At 43.2% G+C, this 25,433-nt stretch overlaps 1 protein-coding gene across 5 annotated transcripts in view; it reads left to right on the top strand.

Annotated features, from left to right (window-relative positions):
* The first annotated feature begins 940 nt into the window (after positions 1–940).
* LOC136434498 (cadherin EGF LAG seven-pass G-type receptor 2-like) overlaps positions 941–25,433 on the top strand; it is an 85,739-nt gene continuing 61,246 nt past the window's right edge. For 4 of the 5 annotated variants that reach the window (XM_066427323.1, XM_066427320.1, XM_066427322.1 and 1 more), the window contains exons 1-4: positions 942–4,935; positions 20,385–20,528; positions 20,944–21,023; positions 21,349–21,763. In XM_066427323.1, the coding sequence (XP_066283420.1) occupies positions 1,200–4,935; positions 20,385–20,528; positions 20,944–21,023; positions 21,349–21,763 (4,375 nt within the window). In that variant the 5' untranslated portion in view covers positions 942–1,199. Of the gene's footprint in view, positions 4,936–20,384; positions 20,529–20,943; positions 21,024–21,348; positions 21,764–25,433 lie in introns of all 5 variants that reach the window. The other variant, XM_066427321.1, reaches the window with a different exon arrangement.

Genomic DNA, 25,433 nt, shown 5'->3' with positions numbered 1-25,433 from the left:
CGTTACGAACGGCTTTTTAAACCCACCACGTGACCACTCGTATCCAATTACAGGCGACCTGACCTGAGTCACCTGGCTACAACACTTCAGCAAGGGAGAACTTGTTATGTTTGGCGCAAAAACTAGTTTCTCGTCTAAGTTTACAACAATCGTCGCATATCTTTATTAGACGTGTGTCCTTCGATTTCTTTGTCGATATTTTCACATGATTCGCACAAAGTTTGCAGCAGTATCAGTTTGCGACGATCTTATTTGGTCACTTCCGCCACCCTTTTTGGATAAATGCACCCAAGGGGGTTAAATAGAACAGCTATGCGGGCTGTTCCAAGTGTATTACATGGTCGGTGTACATTTGCCCCCGGTTTAATACAGACAATATGATATCGCCACATATTGAAGCAAGGAGTTGTTTATGAATCTGTTATCCATAGTAGATCTATAACGTTGTCAGTTTTTTTCTAAAGAAAAAAACGGACTCAAAGATACATTTTAGAAAAACCTCGTTTAACATCGTTGGTAAAGTTGCATGAAAAAGTACGTTTTCTTATCAAAAAAGAAAGCAGCGATTTCGCTAAATCTTCTGTTGTTCATTTTCAAATTCTTCACCTTATTTGGGCATTTTTTAAATACTTCTCAGTTCTCTGTATTTCTTCACTCGACTTCAGTCTAGCCTGACAAATCGCGCTCCTTCAGTCGACTACGGCTTGTGTTAAACCAAGGAGTAACTAAATGTCAGAAGGCATAATCGCCACGTTTCTCTAGCTCTCCGTTTTTGCTGCAAGCTTCCTTTCCTTGTATTACACAAAAATATGGGACATATAAAATATAAAAACGCCACTATTGTGCCTTCCAACATCTGCTTGGAGACCCGGGCCATTGTTGTGCTGAGAACCGGAGAATCCGGATAGTTATGCTAATGAGCTGTCAATCATTCTTGCACGGCTCGGCCGGAGCCATTTTGAATTGAGCGAGTTTAGCCCAGGAGTTGTACGGAAGGCTGGAGTACATGCGAGCCAAAAAAAATTGGATTTTATCGTACAAAGAGCGGCCTTGGAGCCGCCATACGGACGGAGATGGTTTCATAAATCAGCGATGGAGGATGGAGAGTTCGTCCGGGCCCCGTAGTGTGCGATCGGGGCCGAATTTTTCGCGCTGTAGTCTGTGAGTTTTTTTTGTTTTCTCATTTGAGTGTCTGCAGTATGGAGATGCCATTTGTGTGGCTAGGAGGGTGCTTGTACACGCTGCTGCTGTACTTCACTCTCTCATCTTCCAGTGATCTGGACGTGCCGGGATCAAGTCCTTACACTGTACATCTGGAAAATTCAACTTCTGTTGGGAAAGCCGTGTTCGATGCCTGGCTAGGTCCCGGGTGGCGGTACCGGTGGGTCCCCGGGCCGGGCACGCACCAAGCCCGCCGATTCTTCTCACTCGACCCGGTAACCGGCGTGTTGTCTGTGTCGAAAGAACTGGATTGTTCACGGTTGTATCACAACCCTTTTACGGCTCACATCGGGGCTAGAACCTCAAAAATAGCCGCGTCAGGACGCAAATCAGCTAGTTTATTGTCTGAACCTCACCAAGAGGTTTTTGTTTGGACAGACTTGGACGGCGAGTCTCAGGGCAGGACCCGCGACTCTGTAAAAATACCGAGAACTTCTGAAGATGTCGACTACACCTCGATCCCTGTCGAACTCTGGATTCACGGAGAAAACTGCAGGTTTCGGCACAGAAAGAACCTTAACCAAGCCTTACAGTCGTTAGGCGTTCAAACTGTGCACCTCCATAGACATGCAAATCGCCATGCAAACAATGCAGTCCAACATGGTGCTGCTGGCACAAACTTGTGTCTGTCCCAGAACCAAGTTCTGTTTTCCCCGGCCGACTATGTTCCCACGAACATACTCGAGTCTTGTCGAGTGTCTTACGACATCTTAAACTCCTCCTTAAGTCTCGGCCACACCGGTTTCGGCATAATCACGAAGGATGCCCTGTGTACGGACGAAGACAACCCGAGTATTACGGTACAGGTAATGTTGGACCTGGTATGCGACATCGGAAGTGTTCCGATGTCATCGCAAATGCTTCTCCATGTCATGTTGGGCCGCCGCGTGCAGCCAGATTTCGTACCGGTCAGGACGTTGCACCACATGTTCAAGTTCAGGAGAAAACGCAGCTCGAACTCCTTCCCCAGCTTCGGTCCCAGCCCCGCGTTCGTCGTACAAGTACCGGAGAACGAGGATCCGGGGTACGTGGTGACGGTCGTGACGGCCACAGACCCAGACCCTGGGGACGCGGGGAGACTTCAGTACTCCATGGTTGCCCTGCAGAACGCTCGCAGCCAGGACCTGTTCAGCATCAACCCAGAGTCTGGCGAGGTCACCACGCAGGAGATACTGGACCGTGAGGACATGAATAGGCATTTCTTTAGAGTAACGGCACGAGACAACGGGAGCCCGCCGCGCAGCGCGACTGCTACGCTGCAGATTGACATCCTTGACATGAACGACCATGACCCTGAGTTCGAGGAGAACAGCTACCGCGAGGCCGTTCACGAAGGGATCGAGATCGGCTCCAACGTGCTCACCGTCCGTGCCACAGACCAAGACATCGGTCCTAACAGCGACATCCGTTACAGCATCATCAACCCCAGCGGCACCAACACTGCTTTTCAAATCAGCAGACGTGACGGCGTCATCACCACGACTGAAGCACTGGATAGAGAAACCACAGCGTCATACCGTCTAGAAGTACGTGCCAGCGACCAGGGCACACCGCCCCGTACATCAGATGTGGTCGTGACCATAACGGTGCTGGATGAGAATGACAACGAGCCGCGGTTTGGACAGCAGAGTTACGCTAAGGATGTGCCAGAGAATGTACGACCAGACACGGTCATTCAGACAGTCGCAGCGACAGATCCCGACGAAGGAACGAACTCACAGATACGTTACAGTCTCATCGGTGGAAACTCGCAGGGCCACTTCACAATCGATAGCTCCACAGGCGACATTTCAGTCATCACTAACCTAGACTTCGAGTCAACACCGAGGTATCGTCTGATTGTGAAAGCGCAGGACAGCGGACGTCCGTCTATGTGGAGCTCCGTGGTTCTCACGGTGAGTGTAATCGACGTGAACGATCACGACCCTCAGTTCGTGAGCACGCCGTTCGAAACGTCCGTGTTTGAGGACGTGCGCGTCGGTTTCTCCGTCATACACATCCAGGCCATTGATGCAGATTCGGGGTCAAACGCTGACCTGACCTACAGCCTCGCCAACGTGCCGGCTCGTATGCCGTTTGAGATCGACGGTGACACGGGTTGGATCGTGACCAACGCAGAGCTGGACAGGGAGGCGCATGCAATATACGACTTCAACGTGCAGGCGGCAGACGCCGGTAGCCCCGCCAGAACGGCCGCAGCGAGAGTGAGCATCAATATCCTGGATGTAAACGACAACGCTCCCGTCTTTAGTCCGAAGGTTTACTACATCTCCGTACCGGAGGATGCAGACCCTGGAACGAGTGTTCTTACCGTCACGGCCAACGACGCAGACGAGGTCGGCACGGTCTCCTACCAGATCACGGGAGGCAACGTACGCAACAGGTTCAGCATCACAAGCCAGAACGGTCTTGGCACGATAAGCGTGGCTCTCCCGTTGGACTACAAGCAGGAGACGCGCTTCGTGCTCACCGTGCAAGCGACAGACCGCATGTTGTCTGACGACGCACAGGTGTATATCAACATCACGGACGCCAACACGCACCGACCCGTGTTCCAACAGTCGCCATACTCTGTGTACGTTGACGAGGATGTTCCCATTGGAACAACCATCCTCGTCGTCTCGGCAAATGACGAGGACGAAGGGGAAAACGCACGGATCTCGTATTCGATGGACATCCTCAACGCGTTCGAGATCGAGCCAAGCACGGGCGCCATCAAGACGAAGCAACGGTTGGACCACGAGGCACAGGCTAGCTTCGCCGTCAGCGTGACGGCCACGGACCACGGCGTACCGTCCAAGTTCGACGAGTCTTACGTTGACATCATAGTGAACGACGTCAACGACAATGCACCAGTTTTCCTACTGGAAAGTTACTCGGGTTCAGTGAGGGAAGATTGCAGTAGGGGAACTAGTGTAACGCAAATCTCGGCAACGGACGCCGATTCCGGCACCAACGGCCAGATCCGATACACCTTCACGGGTGGCGACAACGGTGAAGACGCCTTCGTCATCGACGAAAGGTCGGGTATCATCCGTACCGACAAACGCCTCGACCGTGAGCTGATACCGGTGTACAACCTGGTTGCGTATGCTGAAGACCAGGGCCAGCCAGAGAAGAAGACTCCAGTGGATATTATCGTGACCATCGAGGATGTGAATGACAACGCGCCGCAGTTTCCCAGCGACACCATCGACATCTACGTGCCGGAGAACCGCGTGGTTGGTTCCGTGGTGGCGAGAATAACCGCAAACGATCCCGACGAGGGCCAGAACGCGGAGGTGATGTATTACATCACCAAGGGAAACAACCCGGAGCTTTTCCAGTTGGATATCTTTTCCGGAGAGCTTGTGACGCTGATCGACTTGGATTACGAAGCGCGAAACTTCTACGAAATCACCGTCCAGGCCCGCTCCATGCCCCTGTTCAGCGAGGCCATCGTGAACATCCACATTCAGGACGAGAACGACAACATCCCTGTACTGCAGGATTTCGAGATCGTGTTCAACAACTACCGAAACCACTTCCCGACGGACTACATCGGGAGGATCCCCGCGTTCGATCCGGACGTGTCGGATCGGTTGTCGTACAGCTTCACGTTTGGGAATAACGCGAACCTCCTGCACTTGAACCAGTCTACAGGGGAAATCAAGCTCAGTCCGCAACTGGATAGCGACCGGGCGTTCGAGGCACCACTAGGGGTGAGCGTCACAGGTGAGTGCACTTACACCTTCTACCTTTTGTGTGTGTTTTTTTGTACATGGCTGTAAGACCGGGTGACTTGCGGGCTTTGAGCCCCTGTGTCGACTTTCAAAGCATTTTGCAGCATTGTACGAACACTCGGGGTCAGATGTTGCAATTCGGAAGGCTCTAGTTATGTTTATGCAGCTGATTGCCATGCCACGCCAATTTTTACCCTCTTCTCCTAGCCAAGGCTTGGCCACAGAGAGACAGGCATGTTTGCCAAAAGTCCCAGCTAGGTCCATCACAGTTTGGTTCTAAATGTGTCCACGGTCTTTTGCAGCCACCAAAACTGGCCCTGCTAACGCCACACATGCCCTGGCATTTTCACGCTTATCTGGGAACAAGTTTGGAGTGCCTTGTCCACTTGACAGCCGGAGTTCAAATTCTGGTTTAGCCCACATTTGTTCATTCCAGTCAACTGCAATTGCTGCTGTCAGTTTGGAAGGTTCCTATCTCGGTGCCTGTGGGGGAGGTTTCAGTTTTTATCTCTGAGTCTTGTCTATTAGGATAACTGGTAGTCAGATTGAATAAAATAACAAAATCTCTGGTCACACAACTTACAACTACAATAGCAAAGAGGGGAGGGGGGCACCAAAAGTGATTTTTCTTGCATGTACATCCCTAGAATGTGTCTTTATAATGACAATGTACTAGTTCTTTATCACATGTCTTTAGCAATCAGTTATCGCCCTGGTGTGTTATCAGTTATCACCCCTTGTCAGTTTCAAAGTGGCGGAACATTTTTTGACCTGGAATTCCTGTCCAGAGGAATTTACGAATGGCTTTCTAGCTGACCACATGTGTTACCAATGTTCGCAAAATACTTTCAGAACTTATGTTTTAAAAATAAGTTTTGAGATTGGAACAGGAAAGGGGGAAAAAAGGAAAAATAGGACAGTATAATGGGAGAAATTATGGCTGTATAGTCCAGACTGTAGCGTCACTGTTAAAATACTTTCTACCCTCTCTCCTTTGTGAGAGCTGTTTTTCAAGTATGCAAGCTGACAAAGGTCCTTCCTCTCTCAATGCCTGGGGAATCTCGGGCTCCTTTGTAGCGTCTTTTCTATTACATCTCAGCGGGGACAGGGCAGAATTATTCAGTCGTGACTCTCTCCTTTACAATCCACATGCCCTCGGTATTCCGGCCACGTTTTAACTCCATTCACCCACAAAATTAATAGACCAAATGTCACAGGGAATTTTACAGAAGAGCCAACCCAGGACAAGACTTAGAGTCGCTGATAAAATCTGTGTGTTAAAACTTGACCTTTCTGTAACAAGTCCGTAAAAAGGCAAACGTGTCTCGGTTACAGTGATTAAACTAAGTGGGGAGGACTCTGTTTCAAATTCTATTGGCTCAGACCCCTAACCTGTTTTGGAAAAAAGGAGAGCCAATTTGCAATGCGGGAAGGCTGAAATCTTGTTGTCTGCTCCTACTTTTTGTGTGTCAGACGAAAAATGACAAGGGAGTTCTTTTGTAATGTGTTTTTAGAAGACTACAAACAGAGCAAAGCCGTCAGATTTTTCAGCTGTGCAGTGTTTGCCTTCTTTGTCTGGCAAGGGGAAAAAAACATGTCAAGATTTGCATGAAATTTTGTCGCAGTTTTTGTCCGTGCAAAGCAATTTGGGCAAAGGGTGTAGCTCTAGACCTAACGTTTGATACAACTAGAAACGTCAACAAAATTGTAGCCGGTTTTCCCTGCCGGTATTAGGGAAGCCAGGAAACATGAGAGTGAAAGTAAATGTTACACAGTATCCAGGCACAAACGCTTGTTTACTCAGAGCTTTCTTCTCGCACAGCTTTGGGCAATGCGTCTCCTCTGGACTTCGCCCCCCACCCGTGTTTGTTCAATTTCTCTCCCAGCCTGAGCTTTGAATATTTTAGGAGCACTTACACCCTCGCCCGGACGCCTTTTACCGCATTATCTTCTTCTGTGTGTATCATACGGATTTACACGTGCTGTTGTATTTCTGGTGCTATCAGGATCTGTGTCGTTTACCCTTCTCCTTTCATGGCGTAAAATACTGCCCTAGGCAAACAGTTTGTCGGCCCGCCATCTTTGTTTTGGGGTGAATTGTCGCGATACAAAGAAGCTTATATCCCCCCAAAGGCCATAGAATGAAAAGTCACCCCTCCAAGCACATAGGGTATCTGTCAAACACGAATATGGTTAGTTCTAAAGTAGAAAACTGCATTCAATGTATCCACAGTGTTTAGAAGCAACGTTTTTAACCTGTGGAATTCAGAGTTGTTTGGCTGAAAGGAAGTGTTGTGTTTTCAATGAGTCAGAAAACCAACAAAGACACGTAGCGTTTTACAATGAAGCCCTTTTCCGCCCCCCCCCCCAACATGTGACGGTAACTTGTTTACATTTTCCAAAGGTTTTGTCACCAAAATATGATCGTTTTAAACTAAAAACCCTACATCCGACAACAAAAACAGAAGAACCAAGGTCCTTGTCAACCTAGAAGGCTGATAATTTATTGCGTGTTTTGCCCATAAACTAATTTTCATAGCCGTGTATTCCTGATTTCTTTATGGCAAGGTAATTGTCTCACGTGTGACGAAAACAGATTGGTCAACACTGAAAAAATGTCGCCCCCGCGAATTTCATCAACTCCCTAAATGTTGACTCCACAACTGTGAAAGATAAATAAGGGGATTCGATATATATTGGCTGTAGAAGTTGATTGCTTTATGACTAGGGGTAAGGTTGGAAATGGCACGCAATAATTTCGTGCACGGTCGGCCACATGGGGATTCGGCGGTTTGAGTCATCGTGAAGGCAGCTGATTGGTTAGAAAAAAATGTCTGTTAGGCATGGATTTCATGAATAGGAATAGAAATACATATGAAACATGTCCGAAATGGACCTGAATTAGGCTCAAAGATTTTTCAAAAAATGCAATATTGTTATGCTGTATCTATAGCACCTTGCAATATCAAAAAAGTCAAAAGTTTCTTTGCTTCAAAACCAGAAAAAAGACTATCTGGCGATTATGTTTCTCTAAATTGTACATTTCTCAATAAATTTTCAGTAGTCAAAAAGCAAGCCTCTACCTCTTTCACCATTGGTAATATAAGTGCAGACCATACTGTCATAAAGGTTCTAAATACATCTTTTGGGGGCACCAAAAAGCAGGCCTAATTCCGAAGTTGTCCCGACCGGCATGTGTGGGTGCCCAACCAGGTATATATGCAAACTTGCCCACCGAGCACACACGTAACGGGCACAAACACTGGCTGTAGGGTGAAGAAAAATAGCCCTGTATTTGGCTACCACAGGTGTTTACCTTGGCCCTTCTACCCGTCGAGTTTGGTATGCAGATACGTGTGTGTTGTTCACCATTCTGAACTGCACTACGTGTGTTTGTAGCTAAGGAAAAACAGCAGTGACTTCAAAAATAATCGGCTGGCTTTAGGTCACCCCAGTGTTTTTCCTTGGTTCTTGGTCTCTATGTTTATCTTTGTTTAGATAGCTTTCTTAATAAAAACAGGGCTGGGACTAGATCTAGATCTAGTACTAGTAGTAGCTGTATTCCAAATTTTGTCATATTTTTGCTACAACATGCAAATATTTTTTTGTGTTATCTAATATTATATATTAGGGTAGAAAGATTTGCTAATTAGACATGTCAGTCCTGAGAGTGAAGTCCCTGGAGAGTTCATTGATCCCTCAAGAAAACATGGGATTTTCCTTTAGGTTTCCTTGTGTGAAGGTGATGACAGCTAGGGGGGAGGGGGGCAGCCATGTGGGGGGGGGGTAGATCACTCTTACTTTCCACAACTTGCTTTCCATAACACTTGTGAAAACACTCCTGAAAATTTTAACACATTTATTAGTGTTATAATGATAGTTTGAAATAAAAGTCTTTGATTATGATTTTCTTTACCTATAAAGTCAATACTATTAGATTTTTCTAAATAAAACCACTAAATGTATATTCTGGTTTCAAATTGAAAAGATTTAGAATATTTGTTTTCTTATGCTCCATTCCTATGTTTTGTATTTGTAAACCCCTTTCCACAAAATAGGTTAATTTTCACTAAATTATACGGTTTTACCTTTACCTATGTTTCTTGTAGAAGTCATTTCACACCCAAACTCGCTTCGGCAGAATTGTTTGTTGTATCGTTAGAGTGTCGGCGACTGAAAGAGTAGAAAGCGGGGCAGGTCACTGTAATTGCTAGTTTTTAAAATTGGCTTCCCATGTGAACTAAAGCAGAAACACAGTGGTCAGTTGTTCTCTAACGACCGTTCTAGACAAATGGTCAGTTTGCTACATCCGTGCGTTTGGCCAAACCTACACTAAAATCTTTATGATAGTATGAAGGATGTCGCTGTGTTAAATTTGCATGATTTTCGGTACAGTACTGGTACTACTCTGTGTAGTACTACATATGTAGTTACTAAGTTAGAGATGTACCATATTGTTTCAGCTGTTCAAGTGTTTCTAGTAGTAAAAATGGTTTCTGTTTCAACTTTTGATGTTTCACACCAATTCTGATGCCACAAATTATACGTCAATTGCCTGTCTGTAAGAGCTCGGCCTTGCACCTCTCATTAAGACCAATTAAGCAGGGCAAACAATACTCTTCCCGTCTGTCTATCAGCTGCACTGGCCAGGTGGGGCCTCGGAATGTCACATTGAACGGCTGGAACAACTGCAGGCGCCCCGGGCTTGAAGTCTTTTGGGTCAGAAGTCAATGTACACGACCCAGACAATCGGTGCAGCCACCAAAAAATCACAGAACCGTCTACTGAAATATTTTAGTAAAGACAGACAGGAGGGAAGTGTGTTGTTAGCAGAACGCTGCAGATGGAAAGAGCTATCATTCGCATTTGGCACGAGGACGATTTAGCCCGTAGGGTGGTGTTTTTCCGTAAATTGGGCCCACACGGTATAGCGTACGCTGCCTGTCCACAGCTGTGGTGGCCTGAGAGAGAGGCAACATCGCTGCTAGGGCCTTCGCAACACCTCGGAAATTTACACCCAGTCTCAAATTGGCAGGGCGGCCCAAATATAGCCATGATATGCCATGTATCTGACAGCCATGGGGCAGGAATTGTTGGGTGGTGCCAGTCTCCCATCCACTCTCACAATCACAATGTTAGTCTTCCACAGAACAAATTTTACTGCAAATGGTTTGGAGAATCATCTCCTGCTTAAATTCCTCACATTTTGTCAAAGAAACCCCCACAGATTTGTCAAGTCACCGCGTAGTATGCTACTTTTTTTCCTCTTTTTAGTGGAGATGAACTTGTTTCTTTCTCCCAGTGGGGTGCGTCTAACATTACACATCAGGACACACAACTGGGGCGACAGTTGTGCGAATCCGTTTTTGAGGGATCAGAAGCGACCCAAGATCACGTACAAGGGGACAGATAAAACGTAGAACCCCGACTGTGGACCTTTGTTCACCAAAATATTACAAATACCATTTTTGGCCCATGTTTGGGAGTTAAACGCACACATGTGGGTTTCACACAATTTATGTTTTGTGTAAAACAGATTACTTTGCTGTTTTACACAACCTAGCAATTTTTAAAGTCCTTTACACAAGCCCTTATACTATCAAAGCAGAGGTTTGGAAAGTGACGCTAATGCCAAGTGATGTTTAGTGAAAAGGAATTTTCAGGGAGAAATAGTTCAGCGATCGGTACGTCGACGGTGCCACGTGCAGGCTGATTGTGCTCAAGTGTGCTCCAGGCAAACGGCCGCGACTACCGAGTTTTCGTCCGCTTTTGGGGGGAGGAAGCCTTGTCTACATACCTCATGGCAAATGAAAGTCGATGTGTTGTTTCTCATGCTGGAAAATTTCTGATTAGCCTTGGTTGTGGGAAGAGAGAGGGACCTGTCCTCATCTTGAGGTTCTATTTACACAGTTGGCACCCAGACTTTCAGACCAATTGTTGTCATTAATAGAAAAGAAAAATTCTGCCAGTCTGAAATAAAATTGGAAGACAACTTGCATTTATAAAAAATTATCGAAGGTATAGAAATTATATAATATGCAAGTTTCTGGAAGAAACAGTTTTATGTCAAGCCCTTCTAAAGACAAACAAGTACATACATTTGTCCGTCTCGTTGTATTCATGTGCGTAATGCATTTGCCATTCTAACTATGGTTTGTCTCTAGTCCTGACTTGATTGTACAAAAACTTAACTGAAAGGAATGATAAAATTTTGTGTGCTTGCTAGCTACTGTTATAAATTGTAGTGAATAGGGTTTCTAGTCATAAAACCAGTACGTGTGAACACTATATAGGATATACAGTGCTTAACAACGCAGTTATGCCACGGGTAAATAATGATTAGATTTTTCCGGAATGTGAACTTTGCGCCTTGTAAAGCGGAGTACGTCTGAAGTGCCGGGCCCGCTGTTTTGGTTGTGAGTCACAGCAAGCACCACCGGCATTAACTTAATTCTCACACCAATAACTTGAATAAGTCTAGCTCTGTTAAATACATTTCTACAACACCAAATCTACAAAATATTTCTTTAAAAATCAGTTTCGTCTTGCGAAATAACGGAATATTGGTCCACACTATCTTGTAACTGTCAGGTTTGAAAGAAAAAGCTTGACCCCTACTTTACCTGTGTTTCCAGTTGTCACACTTGAATACATAACACAGACAGTGATGAATATACAAGAGATCGGAAGGTTAAAAGACAGCAAGAGTATTCCACAAATAATTTTGGTTGCAGTATGTTTCATAATGTGTATGTTGGTCGGTGTACTGCAAACGAGTCTGTCTCTCCAAGATTGGACTGTACAGCCACAGCAGACGCTGTGGACAACCCACAGACTGACCAGGATGCGACGCCATAGTCTTGCGAGACTGACGGCTGCCAACAATGTTGGTCGGTACGTGTGAATGCTTGCCCCCCTCCCCACTTTTCATTTGACAATGCCGCACATTTTGTAATACTCGAGTAAAAATGTTTCAAGGCCAAAAATTTTGTTGTTGGAAAAACTAGTTTCGAGATTTCGAGAATGATAACCTGAAAACAAAATACCGGAGTAGAAATCTTTTATAGTTTGGATTTGCAGACTTTGTATAAAAGCTGTAAAGAATGCTTCTGAATGTTCGAACAAATAAACGAAAAATCCGTCCCTTTTAGATATGAGAGATTTAGATAATCCAAGCTCTGGGCATGAATAGTTTATCTGGTAAGATATCTAACAAGATAGCGACACACAAAAACACGCCCTTAGGCTCGCTATAGTCATCACAAATCTCTGCAATTATGTCGACTCTTGTTAAATGGAGTGAAAAATTACTGGTGGTATCTTGTACATTACTACACTTAGGTCCTTTTGCCTCTCATGTTAAAAAGTAATGTAATATAGAATGCACCTTGTTAACTCAGTGTAATCGTTATATTCATTAGTATTGAGAGGTGGACGTTATTTATGCTTTTATGATGGTATTTTAGAGATTATTAGATTTATTAGAAAACGTGATGAATGTATGATAGTGCCCTGTGGGTATAGATTCATAATTTATTCATAGGATCGCAATAAATTAGAACACTGGGCATGTCTGGTTATGGTTTGGATTTAGATAGCGGCATTATTTTGTGTGTATCGGAACTTGTGATTGCCAAAGAACATGCAAAACTGAAGAAAATTTAGATCTAACAAGCATTTTGTTATGGACTTGGAGAAGGACAAGCTCTGGCCATTCTGTTTAGTAACAAAACACCAGCCTGACATGACGGTCAGTATTTCCTACATGCCAGTTGTACCTTTTTCTTGAAGTTTCTATGTTAGACTAAACACTTACAATGTCACAGGCCTATCATAATCACATTCGAGTCTGACTCTGAGGGTTAAATTTTTGAAGGAGCAACGATGAAGACTTCTTTCAAAGACTTGCAATGTAGGGGAAATAAAACACTGTTTAGTTTATCGATATTTGTTTTGAATATTCCCCCCCACATATTTGTTACATCCTCTGGGATTGGATGTTGAGTCCCCTTTCTACAGTCTAACAGTACAGGAGTTGTGGTTGGTCGAAACCGGAGCTGTCTTCCCAAGGCCATGTGATCAATGAAGACTTCCCTCCCTTATGTCAGGACGGGGGCAAACTTGAAAGCGAGCCACTGACCCTGAGAATTGAGGAGAGGGACCTCACATATCTGCATAGCTTCTCTGTGAAGGGAAGACTGTTTGAGGGTAGAACAGCGTTGCCTTGTCAGCGAGTTCTTTGTGTCAGAGGGACTAGATTAGAATTTAGAGAGCACTGGTATAGCCAGCTGTGTTTAAGGTCGAAACTTGTCCTGGTTTAACATAACCTTAAGCTTATCAAACTAAATTTAAAAAAAGAAAGCGAGTTTCTTACAATGATCATAGCTTTGTCTTTGACATTTCTTCAGATGTCAAAGTAACTTGTATTTTCCGAATGATTTAAAAACGTTCTTCTAATGTTTTCTTGACATTTTGGTTCTTAGGCTCACGAAAGAAAAGAACCAGCAATGGCAGCATGTTCTGTTGTGCTACATTTTGTCACAGGTATTTCCGAAGACTACCTAGCCCGGGGGTGTTCAAACTCTTCCTACACAAACAGGTTAATTGTACAGGTCACCCTTCTGGGCAAAGTGACTCCTTTCCATTCAAAACGGTTGCCAACAATTTAGAATTTGGAATACCCTCCAATTTATTAGTAATTACTACGTAAAGCAGCTCCTATCATATTGGACAGAGATATAAATAGTGCATGTATTAGATATTGATGCACGTTTCCAAATACCTGCACTTGTAAGTTATATACACTTTATTGGGGTATGAAATATTTAGATATGTTTACAGTTCTATATTTTGGACACCTTTAAAGGATCGTAAACTAATTACGTCGGATTAGCCAATGAGAAGTGTTTATTTAACCCTGACTGCCTGATGCTGTAGTGCCGTCCTCGCATTTTTCTGTTGACACGTTTTGTTTGGCAAACTGCTGAATGAAAATATGTTGCCAAAATCTTCACATGAAATATTTCAAAAGAGAAATGGCGAGAAGAATTTATAGTTCAGGTTTCAGACAATCTTGGAACTTGTTTGTCTGTTTTCTTTGTCAGTTATTTGTTGTCTGCAAAAAGAAGCTCTGAGTTTTTGTCTGTTTTGCTCGTCGGTAATTGTGTGTAACATACTGTACAGGGGGAATGTTCGCTGTGGTTTTATGTTCTAGTTCTATGTTCTAGTTCTATGTTCTAGTTCTATGTTCTAGTTCTATGTTCTAGTTCTATGTTCTAGTTCTATGTTCTAGTTCTATGTTCTAGTTCTATGTTCTAGTTCTATGTTCTATGTTCTATGTTCTAGTTCTATGTTCTATGTTCTACTTCTGTGTTCTAGTTCTATGTTCATACTTTTCGTGAATGTGGCATCAAACGGCCCAGTGGCAGGCTAGTGGACAGGAGATTGAGAGGTCAGGGGTTTGATTCCTGGCATTCCTGGCTAGCCGTTGTGTCCTTGGGAAAGGCATGACTTTCCTCACACCACCCAGGTGTAAAAATGGGGTTTTTGGTTGGGTTGGTAAAAGGCAGAGGCATGAGAGAGTTGGGCTCCGCCTTCCAGTGCCTAGTCCTAGACACAATGGATGACAACTCACTGCCCCTACAGCCTCAAAAAGACTATGGGAATACCTTTACCTTTTATTTGTTGACCCAAAGCTTGGGACAAACACAAATTCTAATTGACATGTAGAGACTAGAATTTTTTTCGGTAACTGAATCCGATCCTTGGGTGGGTGGGCTAGAGAAAACCTTTCCTTGACTGAGTTTTCTATTTTGTTTAGTGAACATTCCCCACTCACTGGGCTGGATCTGATGCCGTTATCGGCCCCAACTTACCTCGCCAAGCGATGCACCAGTCAAATTAGACGCTCGCTGTGTTTATTTCCACTACACGGTAGAGCGATGTTACGATAAACTGAAGTTGTGGCAGTCTTGCGAGAGTGCAGTTAACTGGTTACATGTATGTTGTTTTAAATAAGGTTCATTTGTTCCTTCGTTCACACCCTTGCACTGAGTTGTAGTGCCTAGTGGCACAGAACTTAAGAAGGCAGCAAGTTTCCTTGCAAGTTTCAGTAGCAAGGTAAAATTTCATGGGTGTGTGTGTGTTCTACTTCTAGCACCTCCTCGAACACGTGATACCCATATTGTTGAATTCCGTTGTTTTAAAATATGTCATTTTAAGCTTGCGAAAAACCCATTTCTTCAGTTTCAGGTCATGAAGTTGACATTTTGGGACCAGTGCCAGTGGGGTGAAATTTTTCTCTGTCCCAACAAGCAAATTTCAATCCTGGGACATAGGGAAGGGTTTTAGAGACAGGCTTCAATGTACATGGAGGTGCACCTGTGCACTTTTTCCCAAACATTAATGTCGAGCCCTGGTATTCACACGTATACTGTTTTGAAAATTGATCAACTTTCACTAGACAGGTGTGGATGCTACCATTACAACTTGAGTTTACATAGTCTTATGTAACTCGGTTGATTTTGTTGTGTCTGTAACTATAGCAACCAGAATTCCATTTTCCAAAGCCTCCCCCTATAAGTTAGTATAACGACAATCTGTCCGGAACAGTTTACCTGTCCAGGGGCCAAGAATATACAGTTTCGGAATTTTTGCGGGGTTTCGTTTCTAAACTGACCCACCCCCATTTAAAGGCATGTGGGCTTTTTACTCAGTCGCCCCAATCCATTAGACGAAAATCCCCCAGACTTAAGAACTGGTTTCTCATTCCTTAAACTCTATAAGGATTTGAAGTCTTTATTTTGATAGGGAGGGAGGGGAAAAGTTTAAAGCTGGGGGCACAGTGTTTGTTTTTTTAAGCAATAGACCATCCCTTAGCTTCAGCCACCTCTGTCAAAAGGTAGAAATGCAAAATAAAAACATCAAAATGCAAATATTTGACGGACATGCAGCTACTCTCAATTGCCTTGCGCTCATTGGTTGAACTGCCAATTGTGATGGTCAGTTGAAGGATTGGTCAATTGTCCACCAAACTGGGAGGGAAAGAATCTCACTTTTATATGACATTAGGAATTTTAACGGTGGTTTTTAAGTTTGTGGTAAAGAGATCACCATGAAAAGAGCAAACATAAAACCACTGTGAACCCCTTTTTTAGGTATACAGTTTGAGATTGTAGTCAGATTAAAGTTTTTCTCCTAGTACTAGTCCTAGCCCCCCCCCCCTTGATTAACTTTAGAAAATTACTAAAAATCGTCAGAGAAGCAAAGGAAGTGAATTATTGTGACCTTAGCTTTCAATAGTTTGCATTGTCGACTGATAAGTAAGAAGTGATGGTTTTGAATTTTGATTTGGTGGTTTCAATGTACAGAAGGTTTTGACCTTGATGTAAGAAGAAACCGATGGGAATGTGCAGAGTTCAAAGGTAAAGGTGGCATGCCTGTCAGTGGAGGTGCGTTGGGATTTCTGTGTTGTGTAAGACAACAATAGAGCAGTCAGCTGGGGAGGTAATGTATTCATAATGAGGCCCCTTGGGAAGGGGATGGGGATCAGGTGTATGGTACTAGTCATATCAAGCAAAATTTCATAACCATATTTTCCTTGAATTATGAATTTTAGTTTGATTGGAATGAGGATAGAAAAACGACAATGACAAATTGAAAATGTCACTTGTCTTGTATATTTTGTTAGTGTTTCATGTTTCAGTAATATTTCCTGTTATGACTGATTTTTTTCAAAATCAAAGTGATCTGAACGTATTAACTTTTATGTCGTAAATAATACTTATAATTGGACTTTTAAAGTTTTATTTTTGTTGTGTCTATATGTAACTACCATGGGTAAAGAAAAATGTATTCAAATTCATGCGTAACATTAACAATGGACTACTCCTTTTCATTTTCTCTGGAAAGTCCAAAGATTTTACATGAACTCATTTCAAACAAGTACCCCAAAACCGCCACATAGAAATAAACAGTAAATTTTAAGAGATCTGCTAATGCAGCATCAGTAATTTTCAAGACCTACACATTTCGATATCCAGGTGTTCAAGACATTGTTGAGAAGGCCTCTATTATTGCCCTTTTTTGTGGCGGTCTCAGGGTACCCGGTAGATTTATGAGCGGTGATGTTTCATGTACATCTAGGTTCACCCCAAACTGTGTGTTTTAACTTTAAGGTTGCGTGAAAAACTGGTAGAACGTGTGTTTCGGCAGCACTTTGTGTAAAACCACTTTCACAACACAATACTTGCACTCACCCACACAATAAGAGACACTAGCTCCTAAACGGAAATCTGGTATATCTAATATACTGCGGCCATTTCCGGTGGCGACCTCTGGTGACCTCTGTCTTCCGATACCGTTGATTGCCATTCACGCTCATGTACCCGGGCCAAAAGTCGCCTAACCAACAAAGTCGGGGCAAAATGTTGCATCCTTTGTAGTGTACTGAAAGCATGCAGATTGAATTACTGCAACGTAATGTTAGACTAGGAGTAGGTCTCCTTGTATTATGCAACTGTATCTCTCCCTATCCCCTCTTTTACCGGATGTATAGAATTTGAAAGAAAGATTTTGTTGAAAGCCGTTGCAGAAATGAATCAAACACTAGTTTAGACCACAAAATGTAGTAAGAAAAGGGTCTGTTGAGTTGGTTACTTTTCCATAGAAAAGTCTTTTCAAAAGACACTTATTTTGTCGCGGACAGATTTATTGGCTAGTGGCTTAATGTGATCGCAGATATCCTACCTGTATAACTTAAAGGCCTAACAACTTTTTTGTGGACAGAAATTGGGCATTTTTATTGGCCAGTGGTCTGATGTGATCACAGATATCCTACTTCGTTGTGGACAGATATCAGGCATTAATATTGGCTGGTGCGTTAATGTTATAAAAGATGTGCTACCTCCATAAGACCTGATAACTTTCAAGAGTACAGTTGTAAGTGATCTGACTACAGCACTACAGCGGCAATCCCACTCCCAGCTCAGACTGCATGCCAGTTGCTCCCTGCTTGTTAGCCAGATGAGTTTTGTCTTCCAGAATTTACGAAAGTGTCCGAGTGTTCGGAACATTTGGAATACTTTTCGTAGATAAGGTGAAAGAAATTGCCGACAGCTGCTTTCTCGGCTGTTCTCATATAAACCAGCTTCTAACTATCCTAAATTTCCTTAGAACGGTTGATTAGTTATTTTGTCTGTTACATTTCCTTTGTTTTCTGAGGAGGATAAAGATTTTAAATCAAACCCCTAATTATCATTAACGGACTTCTTGCTAATTTAAGGGCACAACTGCTTCTGTGTTGTTCTACTTACGGACAGGTAAATTAGCATACTGGCCCTTTAAGTTGTCAGCTGGGACATTTAAAAATTTAAATCCTAACTGTCATAACTGTAACCATTTTTGCTCTGATAATGTTTTATTATCTTTGATAATGCACATGTGATATTTGCCTTCTGATAGATATAGTTGTAAATAATTATTTTCATAGTGTACAATAGAATAAACCTTTTTTAGTAAAAGAGAAGTATTTGTTTAGTGTTAACGGGTTTCGAATGATTATAGGTTAGGTCATGATTGATGGTTAGATCCGATGTTTACCTTTCTGAAATGGGGAAAGTTCAGTAACATTGTTTTGTAACGAAGGATTTGGTAGGGACAGTTCATTATTGATATCCTAGAGGAGCTAGCTATTTTCAGTTGTTGGGCCCAGCCATCATTTGTTCCTGGTGCCTAGTAGCACATAGGTCAGCAAGTTTCCTTGCTCAGTTGCTGTATCAGTAGCAGGGTGTATTCTTACAGGGAGGGGTTGCTAGTCAATCCCAAACATGCTTGAGATACCTCCTCGAACTAGGCACTCCCATTTTATGTCCCTTCTGAAAGGCCTGTGCAGCCCCAACCAAGATATCCTTCCAGGATTGAACTGGGGTCTCCCAGCTAGCAACTATTTGGAACCAGAACTCAGCTGTGAGGCTGCTACCAGTTGAGCTACAGGGACATCTCCGGGCCAACCCATAACAATTGTATAATGGCTTGTCCCAAACAGTTGGGGATGGTCGGTTAATGCCCTGAGGGATGGAGGGGGTGGCCTGGTACCAGCTGGTCAGTAGAAGCTATCAGTTAGCCCCACACCTGCCTCAGGCCATTGGTCATGCTTGACCAGTCCCCTTCCCTGCCTGGTCACTCAGTGTGTCCCTACTGGACGCTAACATTAGCATACAAATGGGTTTCTGGACATGTTATGCATACGGTTTTTAGCGTAGATGGCACCCACGAGAAATGGTTTTATCATTGCACGGGTCCGCATGTATATTGCATGAGTTTTAAAACCTGTTTTGTAGTAAATTGTAAGAAAAGCGCACCACAACGATAGTCTGTGTATTCATGTGTGTCATGACTTCGGTTACAATTACAAATACATGGATAAGGATTAGGTAACAAAATACGTACAGGATAGAACTTTGCCGCACTGTACGTTATCGTATTTCGATCACGAGAAGCACGGCAAAAAGAGTTTATTGCAAATTCTTCCTCGAATTCTAATTGCAAGTAACATGGAAATGACAGACAAACAGTGTACTCCAATATAGCATGTGACAACTTTATGTTGATAGTCCAGTTCAGCATTAATTTTTATAAAGCTGAAAAGCAGCAAATTAAATTGTTTCGGCCTAAGCGTCACAAAAGATGGACCATGTTGTAATCCCTGTTGCTTATATATTGACAACTGGACAGCCTCGATTCTTTGTGTTGCTAAGCTTCTGACTTACAGAGTCCCAACAAAAATAGACATGTGCTATCTGTGCTCTATTGTGTGCTTGGAGCCCTCTTCCATAGGTGTGCTTTCCACACCAGGTGTGCATTGTCTAACGACGTGCGATATTTTGTACCTTACAAGTCTACAACTGTTGTTGTAACACAGGTACTCATTGAGATACCTGAGTTCATGGATAGACAAAAGACTTGTGATGTTCTGCTTTTCGTTCTTTGTTGGTTTAGATTCAAAGACGAGTAGAATTTGTTTTTGTTTGGTATGTATTTTAGACACCTAAAAACTAAGGGGCCAGGTGTTGGCAGTGCTTATTGTGTACCACACCCCATGTATTCCTGTTTGGCTTGTCTGTGTGTGTGTGTGTGTATGTGTGTCTGTACATGATACAGTGTTGCTGACTTGCCGTACATCCACAATACTGCTATTTTTGCCTGTAAGCCTGAAAAGGCTAGCCTGAGCGTCATCCTGTTTCAGTTCCAGGCTCGCTCTACTTTTTAGTGAAGTTAGAGCCTGGAACTGAAACAGGATGACGCTCAGGCTATGAAAAGGCCACTAAGCTATTAGGGTAAGTAAGGGGTTGAAGTCTGCCATCTCTGATTTAAAACAAGTTTTAATTCAAAGTTTGTCGGATTTTACTATGAAACTGACAGAAATTTCCTGATATTTTACAGACGGAATCAACAAGGTCTCTGCGCAGTGTCTGCTGAAGGTTTCCGTGGTTACGGACGAGATGCTGTCCAATAGCATCACAGTGCGCCTTGGCAACATGACGCAGGAGCTGTTCCTGTCGCCGCGGTACAACCGCTTCGTGGAAGGTCTGTATCTCTATCTGTATCTTTATATATAGCCTGTAAAACTGCCATTCGGCGTTACACACCAGCTGCTGTATCTGTAGTAGACTGTACTTATATAGCCGGTATAACCGCCATTTGACGTAACACACCAGCTTCGCAGGCACACGGCGCGGCAGCAGCTGGTTATATTATATTGAACGACCTGTCAGGTCTAACCTTCCTATATCTAATTGTATGCATTGTTTAAAGCTGTCTTATGAAGATTCCTGTGGTACTTGGTGGCAACGAGTTCCACTCTGCAACAGTTCTAGGAAAATATGAATTTGGAACACATCAATCCTTGGTTGGTACTTGCAGGCATGGCTATTTCTTGTCCTTTTTTGAGCTGATAGATATTAGATATTTTAAGATACTCATCATTTCGTACGTCCACCAGGTCTGGCTGCCATCCTGCAGACCCCGCAGGACCACATCCACATCTTCAACGTGCGCGACGACGTCGACGTCTCCCACAAGGTTTGTTTGTTTGTTTGTTTGTTTATTTGCACAGTGAGTGAGTTCGATTCCGGCTGTGTCCCTCACCCGACATGCACGCTACCGGAAAGGGTCGCAGTTATTAGGACGGGATGTTAATTTTAAGCTGTGGTCCAATATCCATTGTGCTTGTCGAAAAGAGCTAGGGAAATTTCCCTGGTACAATGAACCTAAATGTAAATACTGTACATAGCGTCTGTCTTCTCTGTCACGACCGGTAGAAGAATAGCTCATCTGTTTATTTGAGTTCGTTTGAGCTAAACTGGTTCGAGGTCACTTTCACTTTTAATTTTTTTTTTTTTTCCAGATCCTGAACGTGAGCTTCTCGGCGCGTGACCCCACCCAGATCCGGACCGTGTACTACACCCCACAGTACCTCCGGGAACGCGTCTACCTCCGGAGGACGCTCCTGAATCAGCTGACCGCCGCCACTGTGCTTCCCTTCGACGACAATGTGTGCCTGATCGAGCCCTGCCCCAACTACGAGCGCTGCGTGTCGGTGCTCAAGTTCGACAGCACGGCTCCGTTCGTCACCTCGGATACCGTTCTGTTCCGCGCCATCCATCCAATCAACGGCCTGCGCTGCAAGTGCCCGCTGGGGTTCACGGGATCGTACTGTGAGACGGAGATCAACCTGTGCTACTCGTCCCCTTGCGGTGGGAACGGGAACTGCATGCGGAAGGAAGGAGGCTACACCTGTGTGTGTAACGAAGACTATGCAGGTGAGATTTCTTGTTTCATGTCACCAGGGTTCCTACTAGAATTCTTTCACAGCAGAGAGGTCAGGTATAGAAGGCCAACTTTGCGAGGCGCAAGTCACGTGTGGAGTGCCAAAGATATGACCAGAGTAGGAAGTCCTGCATGTTCCACCCAAATTCATAAGCCAATGAGACACATTTAGAGATAAATTTTGTGACGTAGAGTTTCCCTCTGTCACAGCCTCACTCTCAAGCCAGATATTAACTTTTTATAAGGTTTATGAAGGGTCACAAGGTTCTCCCCAGAAAGAAACACCTCTATGCTGGTTAAAACACAGCATAGTAGTCCGGACCATAGGGGGTCTAAACCTTAGACTATGCTGCGTTTGACATACTTCTGCCTAGGAAAGACAGCTTGGATCCTGCTAACTTTGTTTGACAGAAGTTTGGCTCCCAGAATCTCTAATTATTTCCTCAACCTCCAAGCAATATCCACCAGGGATCTAGTCAAAAATTAGAAACATGTGGAAGATGTTCTGCCATAGAGTTGTCTACAGATCTTCATGTTGAAGAATAATGAATGGTAAACATTCATTCAATCTTGAATCCACGGACATCCTAGATCGTGAAGAACGCTGGTTCGAACGGGGAATTAGAGAAGCAATATATGAGAGGATGTACAACCCCGCCCTCAACAGGAAAGGGGGTCTACGCGTTGAACTTTCAGGCACTTGGGATAATGTGCTGACCACCACCCCCCACCCCCGGACGAACAACATTTAGTTACTGTACTAAAATCAACAGTAGCTAATTGAACTATTGGCACAAAACTTTGTCTTGAATTAATCTTCAAGACATCCTAAATTGTCTTAACCTCATTAACATACCTATTCAGAGTTTTGGTATAAAAACTGGTGTTCTCAGTCCTATCGTTAGTCACTGACGAAAGACAGTGGATGCTGTCTGAAACGTCTGACTGTTTCAAAACTTTATCCAGTTGCTTGAGTAATTATTTTTGGAGAATGGTAAACATGTTGTCTCCAATTCAAACTAAAAATGAGCATTGAGGGTGTGCATAACCTGTGAATTCATCGAAGTTTGCAAATTTCATGGTAGAAGGAAAAAGGATCTATTTTCAGTGTTGGTATTTTCTTACTCATCCTCTAAAATGTTATTGTTGGCAACAAGTTCAAATTCCAGTGCACGCCCCTTTAAAAATGGAAAGTCTCTCCGACAAACATACTTGAAATGTATTTGATTGACAGCTACTGTAATTCTTGAAATTTTTGCCGCGGATTTATGTATGCGACTATGAGCTTAAGACAACTAGTACTGCTAAAATGTTTGTTTCCATTACTGTACAGTATTTGTTATAACACTATCACAAACTCAAAACTACCGCGAACACTCCATTTTCTCCTCTTACCGCAAAACTGGATAACCTCAAACTTAAAAATGTATTTACAGTACCGTGGTCTAAAGTCTGTTAGAAAGAGAAATTCATAAATTATGATTTTGATGTAACTTGCATCAGTACAAAAATGTGACCTCAGCACTTTGTTAAAGGAATTTAGGTGTAAGTCTTGTTAATAGGATAACAAGTAAATAGATAGTTTTAGCCAAAGTAAACTTGATACCATAGATGTTTACATGCTTGTGACCACGCTTGCTTTAATTTGAAGCAAGTTGAGCTGAAAGTTTAAAACACAGCAAATCAAGACCACAAAACATGACACTATCTTTACAACATATCACAAATTTCAGACCAATTGCGACCATTAGAAGAGGGTGAAATCTATGTACCCAGATAGTTAGCGTACACCTTATACTGTAATACTAAGCCGTGTTGTAGTGTAACTCACGTACAGGAAGACACCGATGATACAGGGTCATGGTTAGGTTGGAACAGGTATTTTCCGGAGATTCCTTCTAAATCCGTTCTAGCCTCTTGTATTTCGTCAGGACCTTCGATTAGTTCTGGATTACAGAAGCATGTATCCTGCTGATGGTATTCCAGTAGGATGTCTTTGTTAAAAACTTAAACACAATTCATTTCTGGATTGTCGAACATGTTTATACCAAAAGGAGATCATGAAAACAGAGTACTGGGAAGAAAACTTGAATATTATCACTACGTATTCACTGTCTAAGATTTGAATAACTAACTTACCCCTCAGACTCCGTTTTCCAGTTTGGAATAATTATTTTTTTTGAAAATAGAATCCCGAAACCAAGAGCTAGAATTGTTTCGGCCTGAATCCTGGCAAAGGAATGTGCTGCTAGCTTCAGGACCAACTCATTCTGCCTACCTGGGGCTTCAAGGGAAGAAAACTGCCTTGATTAGGTTCAAAAACCTGTAACCAATCAGGCGTCTCCAGGGGGCGACAAGCTCAACTGTCATCACATCGTAGTTAACCTCCTCCGTCTAATGGTCTTCTGAGCCAAGCCAGTTTCTCTCCTAACTTGTAAAGAATTTGATGTTCGATGCTTAAAAAAGGCAAACAACTTTACATTGCAAGGGAAGAAAAAAAGGGCAACATTAGAAACAGATGTTTTGACTTCCAAACTTTACTTAACAGTTTACTTTAGGTGTAATGTTTTGAGATCATGTTGTTAACACAGTATCATAGATCAACACTTTGACCATGGCCTTGGGGCTGTGGTAACCCAATGTCACGTCTAAATCTTTATTTACAGTCTCATATTGTCAACCCCCCTCCCCCCAGATACTGCCCAAGGCTTGTACAGTATTAGTGTATAGACTGTTTATAAACTAGTGATCTGTCTCTCCGTCTGAATTGACTTTTATGTCAATGAGGAACACCTGTCGTCTTCCCACATACTACTGTAAACTTGGTTATATTCATGGCGTACAAATGTGTTTTTGTGTGTGTGAAAAAAGTCGCTAACATAAACGATAAAACACAGCAAAAATGTCAAATTTTACAGTAAAATCAGGATTGAAATCTTTTAAGAAAGTCAAACATATCTATTGAATTGCACAGTTATTTGTATATTCAAGACTTATTGGTCTACAATTATAGATCTAGCCAGACAGAAGATTTGTTTTCCATTACCTTTCGCTCCCGGTCTCAAATTTATTAGCACAACGCGATTGAATTATCCCATCCTAATTGGCCGACAGTCCGTCCGAGGGGCGCTCATTTCCTCCCCTTATAACTCTTGTAAACATGTCTGCGGGCCCTCGTGTTGCCATGGCAACATAATTGACATAACCGCCTTATCTGATAGTCCAGTGGTGGGCCCGTCTGACTTCCCTCCTTCCCTGTAAGACACAACAGGTGAAGATAGACATCACCTTCCCACGCTGTAAAGGAAAATTTTACACATTTTTCTCTTATCGTAGTTTTATCCCAAATCACAAAGCCTGGATTAAAATTTCATTTCGTTTCGTACAAAAGAATGCCGTAGAAAGTAATATTTTGTTTCTTGTCGCACATTTCCGTTCGGTCTTGTCCTGTATGGATGTAATTTGAACAAGGAGCCAAAACATAGACAGCCGAATCTGTGGGCTGCGAATACCTGAATGACATCATGTCTTGTCAAGGGCCGGCCCACCATGGGAAGGGGATGTTGAAATGGAACAGATATTTTTATATCATTTTTTTTCACTGCAGAAATAGTGTATGATTGATATACCCACTTACTGAAAAATATCCAAGCTTGAAAATGC

Source organism: Branchiostoma lanceolatum, chromosome 5, assembly GCF_035083965.1.
Source record: "Branchiostoma lanceolatum isolate klBraLanc5 chromosome 5, klBraLanc5.hap2, whole genome shotgun sequence".
NCBI classification, from domain to species: domain Eukaryota; kingdom Metazoa; phylum Chordata; class Leptocardii; order Amphioxiformes; family Branchiostomatidae; genus Branchiostoma; species Branchiostoma lanceolatum.
The sequence above is the reverse complement of the archived record's forward strand: the minus strand, read 5'-3'. Positions and strand labels throughout refer to the sequence as shown.